Source organism: Perca flavescens, chromosome 7 (assembly GCF_004354835.1).
Source record: "Perca flavescens isolate YP-PL-M2 chromosome 7, PFLA_1.0, whole genome shotgun sequence".
Classification (NCBI taxonomy): Eukaryota; Metazoa; Chordata; class Actinopteri; order Perciformes; family Percidae; genus Perca; species Perca flavescens.
This window is the reverse complement of record NC_041337.1, coordinates 8,346,436-8,363,010: the sequence shown is the minus strand read 5'-3', so window position 1 is coordinate 8,363,010 and position 16,575 is coordinate 8,346,436. Positions and strand designations below refer to the sequence as shown.

General features: G+C 42.1%; 1 protein-coding gene across 3 annotated transcripts in view; it reads right to left on the bottom strand.

Moving 5' to 3' along the window:
- Positions 1-16,575, bottom strand: part of hspg2 (heparan sulfate proteoglycan 2) — a 131,787-nt gene that overhangs the window by 48,344 nt on the left and 66,868 nt on the right. For all 3 annotated transcript variants that reach the window (XM_028582819.1, XM_028582820.1, XM_028582821.1), the window contains 11 exons: positions 16,081-16,194; positions 15,764-15,891; positions 14,858-14,944; positions 6,736-6,806; positions 6,491-6,555; positions 6,233-6,373; positions 5,233-5,424; positions 4,839-4,877; positions 2,714-2,995; positions 2,560-2,601; positions 343-426 (listed from right to left, as the gene is read on the bottom strand). In XM_028582819.1, the coding sequence (XP_028438620.1) occupies positions 343-426; positions 2,560-2,601; positions 2,714-2,995; positions 4,839-4,877; positions 5,233-5,424; positions 6,233-6,373; positions 6,491-6,555; positions 6,736-6,806; positions 14,858-14,944; positions 15,764-15,891; positions 16,081-16,194 (1,245 nt within the window). The remainder of the gene's footprint in view (positions 1-342; positions 427-2,559; positions 2,602-2,713; positions 2,996-4,838; positions 4,878-5,232; positions 5,425-6,232; positions 6,374-6,490; positions 6,556-6,735; positions 6,807-14,857; positions 14,945-15,763; positions 15,892-16,080; positions 16,195-16,575) is intronic.

Below are 16,575 nucleotides of genomic sequence, written 5' to 3'. Positions count from 1 at the left end.
TATTCAAATGGAAAAAGAATTGAGGAAATTTCTCAGTTCAAGGTGTTGACACTGTTGATTTGTTTAACTGTTGCACTGCTTTTTAAGGTGAATAATTGCAATATCTTTCTAAAAGACAATGAGTAATCGTGTTTAACAATCGATTTCAAACATTTTTTTTTGATAATTGGGCAGTCCTAGGTCAAAGTTAAGGGGCATAGGGAGTGTGGACATGTGAGGCACTGGGAAAATGAGGATGAGGGCTGAAGGCTGGAGCACACTGAGGGTGCTGTGTTTTCTGTGAACTCCAAGAGTTGACCAGAGGTCGGGAGGGGACGTCACCCCAAAAGCTCTCACAGTTACCTTATCCCTTGTGAACTGCGCAGGGAGCTGCCAGTAGAGCAGATCATCCTGGTGCAAGCTGAAACCTTTGTAGACCAGAGCGTACTGAGAGGCAGAGGAGGGAGGAGAGGAATAAGAGAATAAGCCACAGATGGAGCGAGAGGCCACAGTAAATAATAAGCAGGCAGAGAAGCGGTAAAGGCAGGCAAGCATGACGAAAAGAGCAAAACCTGAGAGGAATCTCGGGACAAATGTGCGACACACAGCTATACTCTTCAAGGTACGTGTTCTTTAGCACGAGTGCTAACAGTGTAAGCCTTCGCACTGTGCCTTGTCTGACAACAACTTCCACTGTCAGTAATGGGAAAATGACAACTTAGCGTGTGTTTCAGTGAGAGGCTGTTTTAAAGCAGACAACAGTATAATGAAAGAGCGTCGTAAAACCAAAGTTACTCTCAAATGGACAATTACAGTGACAGCACCGAGTGGGAGCCATTTGCTTAATGGAAAATACCACCCAGTCGAGCACTGGAACTGAATTATCCATTCTTTGGTAACTCTGAACTACATATATTCTGCATTACTTCAGTAGATCATCGATTAGGTCAGTGGTTCCCAAACTCTTCCTGCAGGGCCCCCCAATTTACATTGCTGCCATCTGGACACAGATGCAGGACACTGAGGTGTAGAAGGACTCGTTTCGGCAGAAGTTTTGTCGCTTCTGCCATAGCACTGCTGAACAAACTATCTCGCTGTGTTTTTTGTATAGATTCAGTGTCGTCGTTGTAAATGTGGTTGTTTCTATGTGTCAATATACAGTACAGGCCAAAAGTTTGGACACACCTTCTCATTCAATGAGTTTCTTTTATTTTCATGACTATTTGCATCGTAGATTTTCACTGAAGGCATCAAAACTATGAATGAACACATATGGAATTATGTACTTAACAAAAAAGTGTGAAATAACTGAAAACATGTCTTATATTTTAGATTCTTCAAAGTAGCCACCCTTTGCTTTTTTTGATAACTCTGCAAACCCTTGGTGTTCTCTCAATGAGCTTCATGAGGTAGTCACCTGAAATGGTTTTCACTTCACAGGTGTGCTTTGTCAGGGTTCATTAGTGGAATTTCTTCCCTTATTAATAAAAAAGCAAAGGGCGGCTACTTTGAAGAATCTAAAATATAAGACATGTTTTCAGTTATTTCACACTTTTTTGTTAAGTACATAATTCCATATGTGTTCATTCATAGTTTTGATGCCTTCAGTGAGAATCTACAATGTAAATAGTCATGAAAATAAAAAAGAAACGCATTGAATGAGAAGGTGTGTCCAAACTTTTGGCCTGTACTGTATATCCATCTTTATGTTATCTGTTGATGGATTTGTCCGTGTATATTGCCATGTGCATGGAACAGACTGTGAAAACAAATCTCCCTCATAGGACAATGTATAGCTAGCAATGTTACACAGCTCTGTTTACACTTTATTGTAGTAGATCTTTACTTATTTACTTTATTGCGGTGAGGTGCGCAACAATACGTTGTTGCAGTTTTTCTGGAAGGGATAGTCAATGAGACACAATGTGATCGGACTGGGAGATTGGCAGTCGGCTCCTTAGAGGGAACTGTGTACATATTGTCTTGCCTTTGTTTTGGTAGCTGTGGCATTTGCTGTAGCTTCATCGTCTGCTTTACGTTTACCCAACACTGACAACATTGTATTCAGAGTGATTGTGTAAAGGTGTTCACGAGATACCAACCTTTCGTGAACTTGTGAATTTCGCCAGCCGTATTCTCTTGTTTTCATGGAGACAGACGCTGTGTGCACGGAGGGGAGGGGCTGTGTGTGTGTGTGTGTGAGTGAGTGTGAGAGACGCGTGGTGACAGAGAGACGGCGGGAGAGCAGGGAAAGGAAATGCAGCTGAACGAATACGCTGCGTGTTTTAAATAGCGTAAAAAAAACAACAAATAATAATAATAACGAAACGCAATATGTGTGCGGCGCACCTACACAAATTAGTTTATGTGTGGGAAACACTGCCCCAGTTTGAGAACCACTGTGTAAGGTGCTGTTACGAGTTTCTGAGCTAAACATTAACTGCCCTGGACGAACTGAGGACAGCTGGTTGTTTATTAACTTTTAAAGCTTTACTATCAGAGTCAACGTTACAGTTTCCCATGAGTATGGGCATCAGAGGCGAGACGTGAAATCAGCCAGTCGGTCATGCCACTGTCTACCTTGCTGCTGTCCCCAGAAGTCTTGCTTACTGCGTTCTTGCTCTGTGGATCCGCAGCAAGGCCGGAACCCCAAAGAGAAAAACCAGAAGTCACCATTATGACCGATAAAAACAAACGGGCTTGTAAACCTCTTGCGACCTCTGACAGAGTGTACCTGCAGACGGGGAGAGTGGCCTGGGGAGTAGGGCTGGCGTCTTTTTGGACTAACCGAAGAGGCGATACCAGACGGAGGAGAAGGGGGGCTCAGGTTACTCAAAGACCATCGATAGGAAGAGGAGGAGGGGGAAGTTGGGACCCGAGAGGAAGAAGAGGAAGAAGAAGAAGAATAGGAAGCGGACTTAGAGGAGGAGGGAAAAAATGGAGGGGAACCAGCTCGTCCATTGGAGAAGTTAGAGAAGAGTGCCCAGACCTCATCATCCAGCTGTCTGACATCACCCTGGGGAGTCGGAATGTAAGAGAACTGGAGATACAGAAGATACGTAACCATGGGAACAATCAAAATGAGACGGAGACGGGGGTTTAGAATTTAGTTCTTCCACGATGGACACTGACGTACATTACTTTAAGAAGGTGAACATGCTAGGTCATGCTTTTTAGTCTATGATGCTTTGGATGTGCTGCACAACAGCGTTTGGGCTCCGCTGAATAAGTTCTCACTCCAAGCAGTCGGATCACACAGATAAAACACACAAATCACCATCTTCTTGAACTGCAGAAACTTTCCTGAGACTTTGCATACCAATTCAGACTTCATTGTGTTTCACACACATGCAAAAGCACACGTAGATTTAGGGCTGGGCAATATGGAGAAAATCAGATATCACCATATTCTCGTCCAAATACATGGATGTCGATTTTGCGACAATATTGTAGGGTTGACAGTTGGTGCTTTCACAACATATCTTCACAATGAGATTTTTGATAAATAATCATCAGTAATGTGGATATAATGGCGAAGTGGGTAAAGGCAAATAATAAAACAGCTAGAAGAGTCTGGTAAGTTCAGAAAATGACATAATTTTAATGTAATGTGGCCTTTAAAAATCAGGAAAAGACAACACTTATCACGATATCCAAAATCTAAGACTTTTATCTAGTCTCAGAATATCTAGTCTCATAACACGATATCGATATAATATGGATATATTGCCCCGCCCTACGTAGAGTCTGACAACATGCTGCTGCTCGGTGACCCTTCATCAAACCAGGGTGATTCTCCATGCTGCTACATCAATAAACTGAGGGGATTTCTATTTCAAAAATGTCCACAAACTCAGTGTGTTAGCATCACTTATTATTATATTAGTAAACGTGTGAGTGCTGCCTTTATCATAACTATCTATGGTGCAGTTTATACTAAATACCTGACTAGCTCTTGTGGATCTGTGGCTGTCTTTGCGTTCAGAGGCCATTAGGTTCCAAATGGAAGCATCCTTCCTTAGCTGCTCCTCTGGCGAGTACGAGTCACTCTATTGATGTGGATAAAGCGAGCTCTTTGATCACTTTCCTTATCACCGAGCCGATGGTATTTGGGAGTGTTATGGCAGTGTTAGTCGAGCAAAGTTAAAACGGTATGTAGTTCTTTAATGGACCATTAATGATCAATCTGTTTACATGGCTCATGTGATGTGGAGCAGAAAGCAATTTCTGTGTGCGTTATGAACTGCAATGTGATTGGTCAGATCTAAGAGACACTTAGTGGCCACCTTCTGCTGCAAACACTGCTGTAAAACACAATGCTTCTAATAAAACAATTCAATGAATACAAACATGATTTTAAAAGAGCTGCAAAGATGAATGGATTAATTCATTAGTTGTCAACTAATAAATTAATCGGCAACTATATTTGATAATCTAGTCATTTCTTTATGAAAAAAAGTAAAACATTTTTTTCGATTCCAGCTTCTTAAATGTTTCTTCACTCCTCTGTGACAGTATACTGAATATCTTTGAGTTGTGGACAAAACAATACATTTGAGGACGTCGTCTTGGGCTTTGGGTAACACGGATCCACATTTTTTTAACATTTTCTGACATTTTATAGACCAAACTAATCGCTTAATAATCGACAGAGTAATCGACTATGGAAATAATTGTTAGTTCCAGCCCTAGATTAAAACCATAAAACATGACTTATATCCATCATGTATGGATATGCATGGCATTCAGTACATCGCACAATGCCACATCAGCAGTTAATTCAAACATGCCAAAAAGCACCATACTTCAAACAAAAACTAGATTCACAACATGGCGACCGCTGACCGGCATTACTCTACCTGCTCTGCTCGTTTCGTGCGAGCAAAGAGCGACTCTTTCTATAGAGCGTGCAGGGGCAAACACAAAGAAACGGAGAGCTATGTTATGTAAGTGGACACTGGGGCCATTTAAACTGCACATTATTCTACCCTGTGAACACGGAGTAAACAAGATGAAAGAAAAATGTAGCAATGGAAGCAAAAACAGACTGAAAAAGCAATCTGCTAGGAAAGAAAGATTTGCTCAGGTTTGAATATAACGAAGCAGAAAAATGAAGACAGCAATAGAATAAGAGAGGTCTACAAGTTTCGGATGAGTACTGCTCAGCCCCTTATGTGCAGCATTAAGGGCTCCATGGTCTTGCTTGGGCTACTTCCAGTGATTTAGCCGCGGCATGTGGTCTTTGATACTGACCTTGTCTCCCTGGTAGACCTCTGGAAGCTGCCAGTAATGAGGCTCCTGTCCCAGGTAGTCAAAGTTGGTGTAGGACAGCTGAGTGCCTTCAGTGGAGACCTCCACAGTGAAACCAGTGACGATGCGGTTGGTGCGTTGACGGTTCACCAGAGCAAAGCCCTGGAAGTTTCCTGGAGAAAAGACCGAGGACACCTGCAAGAGCACATACATACAATGAGATACAGTAAAAAAATCAATTAAAAAAATAATACTTTAGCTACTCTCTCTCAAAGCCAGAAACCAGAGAAGTGAGTCTCATCAACACAACTTTATAAACTCATCTCATTCATCTAAAATGCATGTTTGATGTTTATACATGTCAACACTGTCACTAACATTAGCTTAGAGATCTAATTTATCTGTTGGGCATCAGACTAAAGAAAATGAGACCACCCAAATCAGAGTCTGACTGGAGGGGAGACGTTGCACTCTAGTTTTTGGATTGAGGTATAGTTGTCCATGTTTACTAATACTTTTCGACTGTCTTAGACCATAGGAATAACATGTGCCTATGTAAGGCTTACTCTAAATGTGAAGTCTGAAAGTGACCTTTACAGACTTCACGTTTCTCACCCTTTTGCCCTGGGGAAAATCTGAGAGACATGAAGTCAAAATTTATCCTTGCAGTTATTCAGGAGAGGGTAGATATAGAGTGCAGAAATAATTGCCTGCGTGGTGAGTTAGCAGACAGTTTCTGGCCAACATCACTGATGGATGTGAACTCACTGGTTCGGAACCACTCGAAGGATGGTGTGATGAGAGCAAATTTAGACTTCCCTGAATTTAGACTCTGCAAACCTTTTGCTCTGAAATAAACATGTAGCGCACTTGCTGAAATGATCTTTTCTGCAGCATAGTTGCTTTCTCCAGTGCAAACTTAACAATGGGTTTGGTTGTTCAGAGGTATGAACCATTGCACTATTGCCGTGTCATTGCGTTATGTAGCACTTAAAGGCCTCACCAGGTCTCTGTAGTGGTTAGAGCTGGAGCACTGCTGAGTGACGCCCATACAGAAACAGGACAGGCAGCCATCTTTGTTTTCCGGGCTGAGATGGAAGGTTCCAGACTTGCAGCTGGAGCAAGATGGGCCTTCAACGTTCATCTGCAACACATTATCAAGGAAATGAGACACTAGGCAATCGGTCCATTCCTAATCTGCCTTGGAAGTGGGAACCAGGATACAAAAGATAACAACCAGACAGTTGGTGTGTTTGATCACCTTGCAGCGGCACACACCACCATTGCAGCCTTCACTTCCTCTTTGGTCACAGTTATAGCAGTTACCTGTAACAGGGCAGTAGACCAGATAGTTACAGTGTGTACCAGCTCTCCATATGAAGATACTTTGTCAATTACAGATTAATGATATGAAGGGAATCTTTGCAACTTGTGTTAAGAAAAAGATCAAGCCAGAAGATGGCCCATAATATCCATCATGTTCCAGAATCAAAACACAGTATGTACCATTGACTTCATTGTTGCCAACACTACATCTCTGTCCAATCAGTGGATGGCCAGTGTATCCTTCCGCACATCTGAAAATGAAAAGGACAAAGTATTTGAGTAAATATTTCCAGTCTAGGAGGATACAAGTTTAAACCCAAAGAACAACGATGCAGGAAGCTGGGAAGTCTGCAAGAGGTGATACATCTGGTAAATGATGTCCTTTGGGGAGTCGCCTTGACCCTAGGTAGACCTCAACCAAAAACAAAGGACTGAATCATTCATACATGGTACATAAAAGCTATTCTGTTATTCCATCCGTAAGTTCTCATATCTGCACTAAGCATATGTCCTATATTTACACCCAGCTTTTGCACTAAATACAAGAATACAGAGAAAAAAAGATCATGTGCAATATTTGCTTGGAGATGGATAAAGCACAGCCACTGCTAAACATTCAACATGCCTCAGATGTTGATTCCATCTCTCACATGAGTGTGATGCAGCCGAAACTGAGCAACACCTTTGCACAGGAACAGATACATCAACAGAGAAATATCACCAGATAAAAAAAATAGTCAAAGTGCTCATATTATGCTTCTTGGCTTTTCCCCTTTCCTTCACTGTGTTCTATATACATTGTGTTATATATACACTTTTGTGCACATTATAGGTTTACAAAGTGAAGAAGCCTATGTCCACCCCATCTTCCAGAGAAAACACTGTTCACAAACTGCTCCAAACAGCTCTATTGTAGTCCAGCCTTTACTTCCGTGACAAATGTGCGTCACTTTGTAACACACATTATAATGCTCGCCTAGCTGCTAGCGTAGCACGGCCTCATACTCTGCAAATGTCTAGATAGCAGTGCTTACCTAGCTACTGCGCATGTGCGACTCCCAACAAAGATGGAACAGAAGCGCGATGCCTCATTCTGTAGCTAAAACAGAGAGCTCAACACACAAAGGTGAAAAGAGGAGCTGCAGCAAGCAGTGTTTTTTGAAATTTAAACCACATAAACTTATTCTGGTACAATCTCTAGATACAATTATGAACCTGAAAATGAGCATAATATGAGCACTTTAAAATAAAAGCTTCACAACTACAGAACTGATATCAGAACAAAGTAGAGGTGAGTACAGATAGTTTTAAAGAGCCGTAGAAGAAAATGATACAGTAAGCTGCTTACGAGGAAAGTTATTTCTGACACTGTGACATAGCAAAGCAATACGACTTCAAGCCAACAACCCAAAGGCCACCAGAGCAAAGGCTTATCCAACCACAGACCTGTGCAGTCTTACCTCACCTGTCCTCTGGCAGGTCCGCCGGTCAACAGCCAACAAAAGGACTTCCATGCTATGAACTTGCTTTGGGAAATCCTATTCAAACTAACTCCTGAGACGTACAACAGTTTCTAAGGTGTGGTTAACTCAGTCCTTGCAGTCAGTGTTGTTTTATAGATTTAAATACAAGGATATATCTCATTACATTGGGTAATGGAAAATATCTAAATAGATATGGTCATGGAAAAATCCTAAAAATGTTCATAAATAAAAGGCTTAAACTAACGTTAAAGTCTGTTTAAAATGGACATACAGCTTATGATAAACACAACATGAGAAACATTGTGGTCTCACATCACAATACAATGAAAATAAACAATTTCACAAACAATTTGATCTTTAATTTCTCCCCCAAATTATGTAATGAATTATAAAATGATCTTCTTAAAAACGGTGTCTAAGCCTTATATACATTTCTCTACATGATGATGATAGGCTACAACAGTTCAGTGATAGATCAAACCTTGGTCCCGCTAGTGGAAATATGTGGTGGTCAGTATCCAATGCTACTAGTCTAGACTATTAGTCTACTGGTCAGATTGCCATTAAATTGACTATAGATATTCATGGTCTCCAGAAGATGAATCCTATTGTTTGCAGGTGCATTCATCCTTTCTGCTAGTGCCACCATTGGACACAAATATCAACAGGTACATAGAAAATATAAAAAAAGTAAATTAATTATATTTAGTCGTTGGTTTTCCCAAACCTAAGAATTGACTGTTCGCAAAACCCCGCCCTCGAACGGTCCTCGTCCAATCCTAGCTCAGCCACTGTAACTAAGGAGAAGGACCCCCGTCAAACATTGCGATTTCAGCAAGATGGTGAAACGATGTGTCTATGCCACCTGCAATCCGACACCAGGTACCCCAAAAGTTTAGAGGGAGGGGCCGTTTTTTCAGCCTTTCCAAAGCCCAAGACCCAAGCGGAAAGATGCCGACAATGGATTAAGCAGTGTGCGAGAGCTCACTGACAGCTAAATGCCTCGAAGATTAATAAGCATAGCTACATATGTCTGCTCCAAGGTAAGTAAAGCTAGCAAGCTAACTTATATCAATTATCAATAAGTAGTTTAAGTAGCTAAGTACATAACAGTTACAATCTATAAAACTGGACTTAAGTTAACAGTTGTGGTTCTATATAGCATTATTATCGAAAGTAGTAAAGTTAGAACATTAGATACTTTATTATTCCGTAGGAAATTCAGGCAGCCTGATAGCTGTTAGCCTGTCAAGCACATGTTGCTATCGACACAGATAATTTAGCAAGAGGTTGACGGTCATTGAACATATCCCTCCACTGCATATTGCAGCCCTTTCTGTCGTGCCCTGGAGGATATGTCTGCTGCATTACTCCAAAACCAATCACTTATACCAATAGGTATGGAGCTCAACCCAGCCATGGCTATGTGTCTGGTTCAATTGTTTGACGGGCGTAGTAATAATAACTAGGGGGCGTGGCTGTTGCGAACGGTCAATTGGACAAAATACATTTTGACCTGCTGGTGGTGTTGGCGAAGGAAAAAGCCAGGAAATCACCAAAAGCATTAGAATCCATCCTCTGGGGACCATAAATGTCTGATGGCAATACATTAGTCTGAAGGGCCTCATTGTTAAAGCTCTATGAACATATCATTATTATTGCAGCATGTACGGCCACCAGCAGGATGTTAGATTGTTAGTCATGTTTGTAATGTTGTATGTAATTGGTTCTTTATCCTGCTAAGGACAACTGCTGCAACCATAGACAGTTAAATTAATGGACCAAGTGATCCCATAGATTTCAACGGAGACCAGAGAAGTGAATTAGAAGCACTTTTCCGGTGATGGCTGAGCGTTACTGCACAGCCTCCAAATAAGCTTAAAGGGGTAGATGTGACGTGAGCAACCTGTCTTCTGGTAGCTGTGCCAAGAGAAATCTCAATCATTCCCAATCTTGCAGAGACGGAGAGCGTAACTATATGTAAGGAGATAACATAGGCGCAGGCTAATTATTGCTAACTAAAATGCTAGTTAACATAAGTAATTAAACTTGAACAGCTAATGTAAGTTGAAACTGCCTGCAAGCTTCTCCTGTATTGTATGGTAATTCTTCTACTATGCAACAGTAAGTAGAGTGGTTATAACATAATCGTTGGCCTAGTTTTACAAAAACGTCTGCTAGACGAGAGAGATACAAGGTAACGGAGCCTTTTATACATTGTCGTGTTTCGTTTGAAATAAACAATGGACAAATAAAGTCTTTAAATGCTTCAGATGTAAAATTATTTGCTGTCAAAGTGACGTCAAAATGAATGGTAGTCAAAGGAATGCTAACAGCGGGTGAGCATAGGTAGCAACAAAATGGTGCCATAGGAGGTACGTGTTGTGGAGAGAGGCTTACCCCCTTGGCTGCAACAGGTGAAGGCATGGCTGAAAACCCGAAGAAGTGCCCACAAAATATTTCAGTGATTGTGCTGCTAAGAAAAGACCTACAAGTTCAGCAAAAGGACTAAAATCCAAAAAAGAAAGTGATGGGAAGGGAACACAGATAACAATTGGGGTGGTTTTTCCAAATTGGAGAGCACTAAAAGAAAAAGGACTGAGTTCAGACACAGATGTCGCCTTACTGCTCTAGAACAGGTTAGTATTGGGTATTGTAACATATTAGGAGTAGGAACCATTGCTATTTCATTTACATGACCTAAATGATGTGCTTTTGTCTTGGAACAAGGGATATTTCTCTGTTATTTTTATCATTATATTATAACTTACAATTCCTCATGGGGGCCGACAGAAACTACGCACTATAGTTTTAACATTTTAACTAATCTTCTTAAGACAATTGAAAGAAAAAAAAAAAATCCAAAATGTAGAATGGGGCTCTTTGATTAAAAACATTAACCACAGAACGACAAGTCCTAAAATCACAGGGTGACATGGATGTGTAAGGCTTTTCCAGGACACCAACACATATAATTGGAAACACTAATAAATGAATACCATACCCATGTGAATGCAGTAAACAAGAATGATGGGCAGGTTTTCAACATGATCTAATAAAGGGTTGGGGTTGATACTTATAAAACCTGAGGTAGTCTGGCCATAACACAATGGAAAAATGTATACACATGAGAGGTACTAATGCTAAGCTATATCTTCATAGGAGGATTTTGTGCAATAGTATGGATAGTAATAAAATACACCTTAAAAAGCCCCTATTAAGCTTTTTTGGATATTTCCCGTCTATAAGTGAGTTATATAGTTTTTGTGTATGTAATAGATGTATCAAGTACACCAAAAAAAAAACATTCCACTCAAAATTGAGCTTTGTCTCCCACAGACAGCACTTTTTCCTCAACTGCCTGAAACGCATCACCCGCATTCCTGTTTGAAATTCCTCAATCAGTAGGGTTGGGCATCGTGAACCGATTCCTACTTGGAATAGTTTCAAAAATTACGATTCCATCAGAATCGTTTCTTTTATTGGAATCGTTTAGAATCATTTGTAGGATTTGGTTTCAAATTTGATCATGGGTTCCAAATTCAATATGTGCAAGTTTTGGTTTCCGAAGCAGCCATTGAAAAAGCCCTGTAAAACTGCAAACCACCATTGAATCATAAAAAACTTCAACTCCACCCCTCAAAGAATCGGAATCGATAAGAACCGGAATCCAAAGGAAGAATCGGAATCGGAATTGGAATCAGAATCGTTAAAATCCAAACGATGCCCATCCCTATCAATCAGTGATGTCACTGATTGAGAATGCCAGCCTAGTTTTTCATATGTGCTGGCCATAAGTGCTGCCTGAGCAAGCACAGCCCACAGAGAGGCTTGTTTGAATTTTGTTTGACCAATCACAACAGAGTGGGCCAGCTGACCAATCAGAGCAGACTTAGCTTTTTGGGAAGGCGGGCCAAGAGCTCAGACAGAGCGTTTCAGGCAGAGGTGCTGTAGCAATGGGCAGTATGAGAAACATTATATGTTTTTGTGAACATCAAAGCATGTAAACCTATTCTAGTAGACCCCAAGAGTACAAATATGATGCTGAAAAGGAGTACAATAGGGGCTCTTTAAAAGCCATTAGTAAAATATAACACTACATCAGGATCACATTAAATATCTGGAAAGTCCCTCTAAAATAACTGTCATAAAATCAATCCCTTCATTAAGTTCAATTGACTTGGTTGCTAACAGACATAAATATCAGGATCAGAGCCTAAAGATATAAACAATGGAAACTAATAAAAAAAAAAAAAAATAAGAAATACAACACATTATTCCCTAGTCATCAGGAATAATTTTGATGGGAATGGCCAGCCTTCCCAAGACAACATGAAGAGAACCGTCGTGATTCTTTGACTGCTTTGCAGACTTGTGACGTCCTTGTAAGAGCTGCAGTAGGTCCAAAACACTAGACTGAGTGTTTGTCTTATTTTTCTTCTGCTGTTTTTTTTTAGTTACTTTCTTGGCAGTAAGAGCCTTGGTTTTAGGGGGAGCTAATTTCCTTTTCACTGTTGTGGTAGACCTCTTCCTCGCAGCAGTAGTCTTGATTTTAGCAGGAGTCGTCCTTTTCACTGTTGTGTTAGACTTTGTCGCAGTAGTAGCCTTGGTAGGCTTGGCGATAGAGGCAGCGTTCTTCGCAGAATTCTTCTTTGTATTGTGAGCGACCGACTTATTTGAGTTGCTCTCCATGTTTTCCTCATTTTGGTGAGAGTTGTGGGACAATTTTTTTGAATTGCCTTCCGAAGACTTGGCACCCTCCTGAACCTTCTTTGGAACTGGCGCATCTGATCTAAACGCCTTGTTACGTCCATTGTTTTGAATAGGTAATAACTCCTTTTTATTGGCCTGGTCAGGCCTTGGTTTGTAAGCTGGTGGCTCCAGTTGAAATTTAGTAATTGCTTTTTTAACTTGCTTTGGTTTTGTTTGGCTTGGCTGTGAAACTGTCACAGCGGACCTCCTACCTCCAGGCCTTTTTGTTTTAGGCCTCACTGTTTTAGATGCAGATTTTGAGGAAGTCATAGGTTTACTCAGGGTAGTCCTCAACTTAATCTTTGACAATGTTGAGACTTGACTTTTGGATGTCCTTGTGACTGTGTTCTTTACTGGTTTAGTGGTAGCGGCTAATTTGAGTTTTCTCTCTCTCTGAGAAGCAGAAGTGGGTTTGTTTGCCGGGAGGCCTGGGGTAGGTATGCTTTTGGGCACTGTGGCTTTACGGGCGAATGGCATTTTTGTGGGTATAACTCTGACTGGAGGCTGAGGTGTTGAGAACAATGGGAGTGCGAGGACTGTAGCCAGTGAAGGCAGAACCCTCTTTTCTTGGGGCGAACGGGAGACGTGTCTAGCGCGCTTCATTCTGTTCATCTCCTGAGCCAGGGCAGTGAAGCCGTCGATCAGGATCTCGAGCCTGCCCTCCAGTCTCGTCAGACGGGCGTCCATATCAGTGTAGCTCTTCTCCAGCTCGCTGACCTTCTTGTTCTTCTCTTCAGCTGACTGCATAGCCACAAGCTGTGTCAGCTGGGAGCGGAGATGACTCTGCTGGTCCTCCACACTGTGAATGCTCTCCTTCATGTCGAGCGTGTTGCTTTCCAGCATGCTCAGGCGCTGGTTAAAGGTGTTCAGGTAGATCCGGAGCAGGTGCTGGAAGCTGGAGTGTCTGCTCTCTGAGCTGGGTGTGAAGCGGGGTGGGAGCCTGGCTGCTGATTTGTTGGGGTTGACTGAGATAATGGCCACCCCAGTTGCTGTAGTGGAATGATTAGTGCTATGGTGAGCTGCAGCAGACAATAAAGTACTAGTAGGGATGACAGTTGTTCCTACGGTGATAGGCCATAGGTCTTCATCATCCTCTCCACTGCCATATGAATCTATCTCTTTCTCCCAGCTGAAATTGAATACTGCTTCGGCTCCACATCCCACAGGTAGGAGGCCCTCTATGTGCTTCTCCAGGAAGGGGCCCCCGCAACTGTCTGCAGACGGCTTCTCTTCTCTTAATGTCAAAACAGCAGAATCAGGTATGATGCAGGCAGAGACTTTCAAATGATAATTGATTTATAAGTTGCGTCTTCCACCCAAGTCACCTCGTCATCTTTGCCCTCGGAGTGGCAAAGATTGATTTAGCCAGACAGGAGTCCTCATAAATGCCACATCTACATTTATGTCGTAGAAACACAGAAAATATATTTGGTCTGTGCACAGACAGAAATCACGTGAGCCAACACCTTAAAATTTTGCTACCAGCAAAGCTGAAGCAGATAGCAACCTCTGAGAAGGCTTCGGGAGGTAAAGCAAAGGACAGAAGAAAGCAAAAGTAAGATCTAAAGCCAACTAGACTAAAGGTTTCCTAAGGACAAAAAGCACTTTCATTTCTTTTGTTGGCTATTTTCTTTTCCACAAACAATAATTTCTGAGTAATGACATACTCAGGAGGACCACCAAAGGCCCCTTATCCTATAACAAAGATATATTATTCTACCAAAGCAGAAATTACCTTACATTTAGCATCAATAAATCCCCCAAAAACAATAACCACCAGCAGTTCTAGAAAAACAGCACACAGTACAAGACTTCAGAATGGGTGGCACCGATTTGTGTCGCACATCCCCAGACTGACACCACTCCATCAACACTGCCTGGAAAAAACCAGAGAGATGCGAACCACAGACATGCTTATGTCCCTTTTCTTGAATGAAACCACTGGGTGCCAGTGCCAGCCCCTGCTAACGTTGCTGCCGGCCTGCCCAGTAACCCAAAACACTGTCCAGAAGAACGTGAGAGGAAAAAGAAAAGGCAGAAGAAGAAGGAGGGGGGGAGGGGAGTACCTTTCACAGCGTCGGCCAGTGTATCCAGGGGGACAGTTGTCACAGGTCGGCTGACCGTCAGACTCCAGGTAGCAGGTCGAAGAGAATCTGTGGCAACAGAGGGCCACGCATACCATGAGGATGCTCTTTCTGGCAGTAATCATGTAATTTCATATACAGTGTGAGCTCTGTTTATTGTGGCACACTTGAGTGGTTTCAGCCCCTGCATAGACACGGAGCGCATTTAAGTCCCGCCCCCCACCGGAGGGGAAAACAGCTCGCTGCTCTTCATTGACTTGTATTGCGTGAAGGTGCCTCCTCGTCAGTTCTGTCTGCTATAGCAAACAGCAGAAAAATGCCTGAAAGCTCCTGTGTGGTGATATACACTACCAACAATGTAAAGCAAACCCATAACTTAAGTTTTTATAAGGAATCAGCAGGGTAAGGCTAACGTTATGTTAACCTTAAACTGACAATTGGATATTTGACTTGGTAACAAAATGTTTTCTGCACACGTAACGCTGGGCATAACATTAGCTTAGCGTCTTCCCATTCTTCCTGCTGATTCCTCACGTATGCATCCACTCATGTCTTCATAAAAGCTCGGTTTTTCGGTTAGACAGCTTATAAAAACTTAAGCTATGGGTTCTTTACATTGCTGGTAGTGCATCACTCAGCAGCTTTTAGGCATTTTTCCGTTGCTTGCTAGCAGACAGAACTGACGATGAGGCACCTTCACGCAATTGAAGTCAACGAAGAGTTGTTTTCCCCTCGGGTGGGCGTGGCTTTCAGTATGACGTGATGCCCTCTGTCTCTATTGCACACTGTTTACTTTGCTGAATTCAGCATTAAACAGAATCATTAACTAGTCTATGCTGACTGGATAAATCTGACACAAGAACAAAAAACTTTAAGACATGAACTCACTGGTTGCTGGAAGCGGTTCCAGGACAGGGGCAGGGCTGGCAGGCCTGAGCACCACCCGTTACCGGGTTTCCATAGAATCCAGTCTGACAGAGCTCACACCTTGGCCCAGCGGTATTATGGAGACATTGCTTTTGGTCGGGACACACAGAAATAAAGAAAGGGTGAGATCCATGGAACAGATGAATACACGAGTGATGGTGTGTTTCCACACGTTGGGATTTGCCAAGAAACCATTAGTGCGTTCCACTGCACAGATCAAAGCTGCTGACGCTGGCACAAGAGTTGAGAGAGGAGAAAAAGCGTAGCATGAAACCTACCAGACACCTGCCGGTCTCTGCGTCACAGCTGCTGGCGTGACCGTTGCAGTCGCACCTCTCGCAAGTGCCCAGGTAGAGGCCCGAGCTGGTCCGAGTGTACCCTTCACTACACTCCTGCAACCAACACGGAAAAACACCTCAGGTGAGAGACAAGCGATGACAAAGAGAAACACGTATTTGTTCCACTACAGCAAGGAGACAGACTGCAATTATCATCAATGACTGTAATGTAAAGGGTTTACTGTGCTATTATTAACAAGCCTAGGCATATCTGTGTTTTGTTTTTTTTTCATTCCTTTTTAAAAACTCAATTAAACTAACTAATCTTGAGCACCAAAGTTCATTCTTGAACTTGGAAACAGCAGTTCAAATTCTGAACTCGAAGTCCATTCACTAGCTTTTGACCAAATCTCACAGTCTTCATCAGTACATTTTTGCTCAGATGTCACAGAGATGGTCAATGTGATATAGTCTGGATCAACCTGACCTCCCACA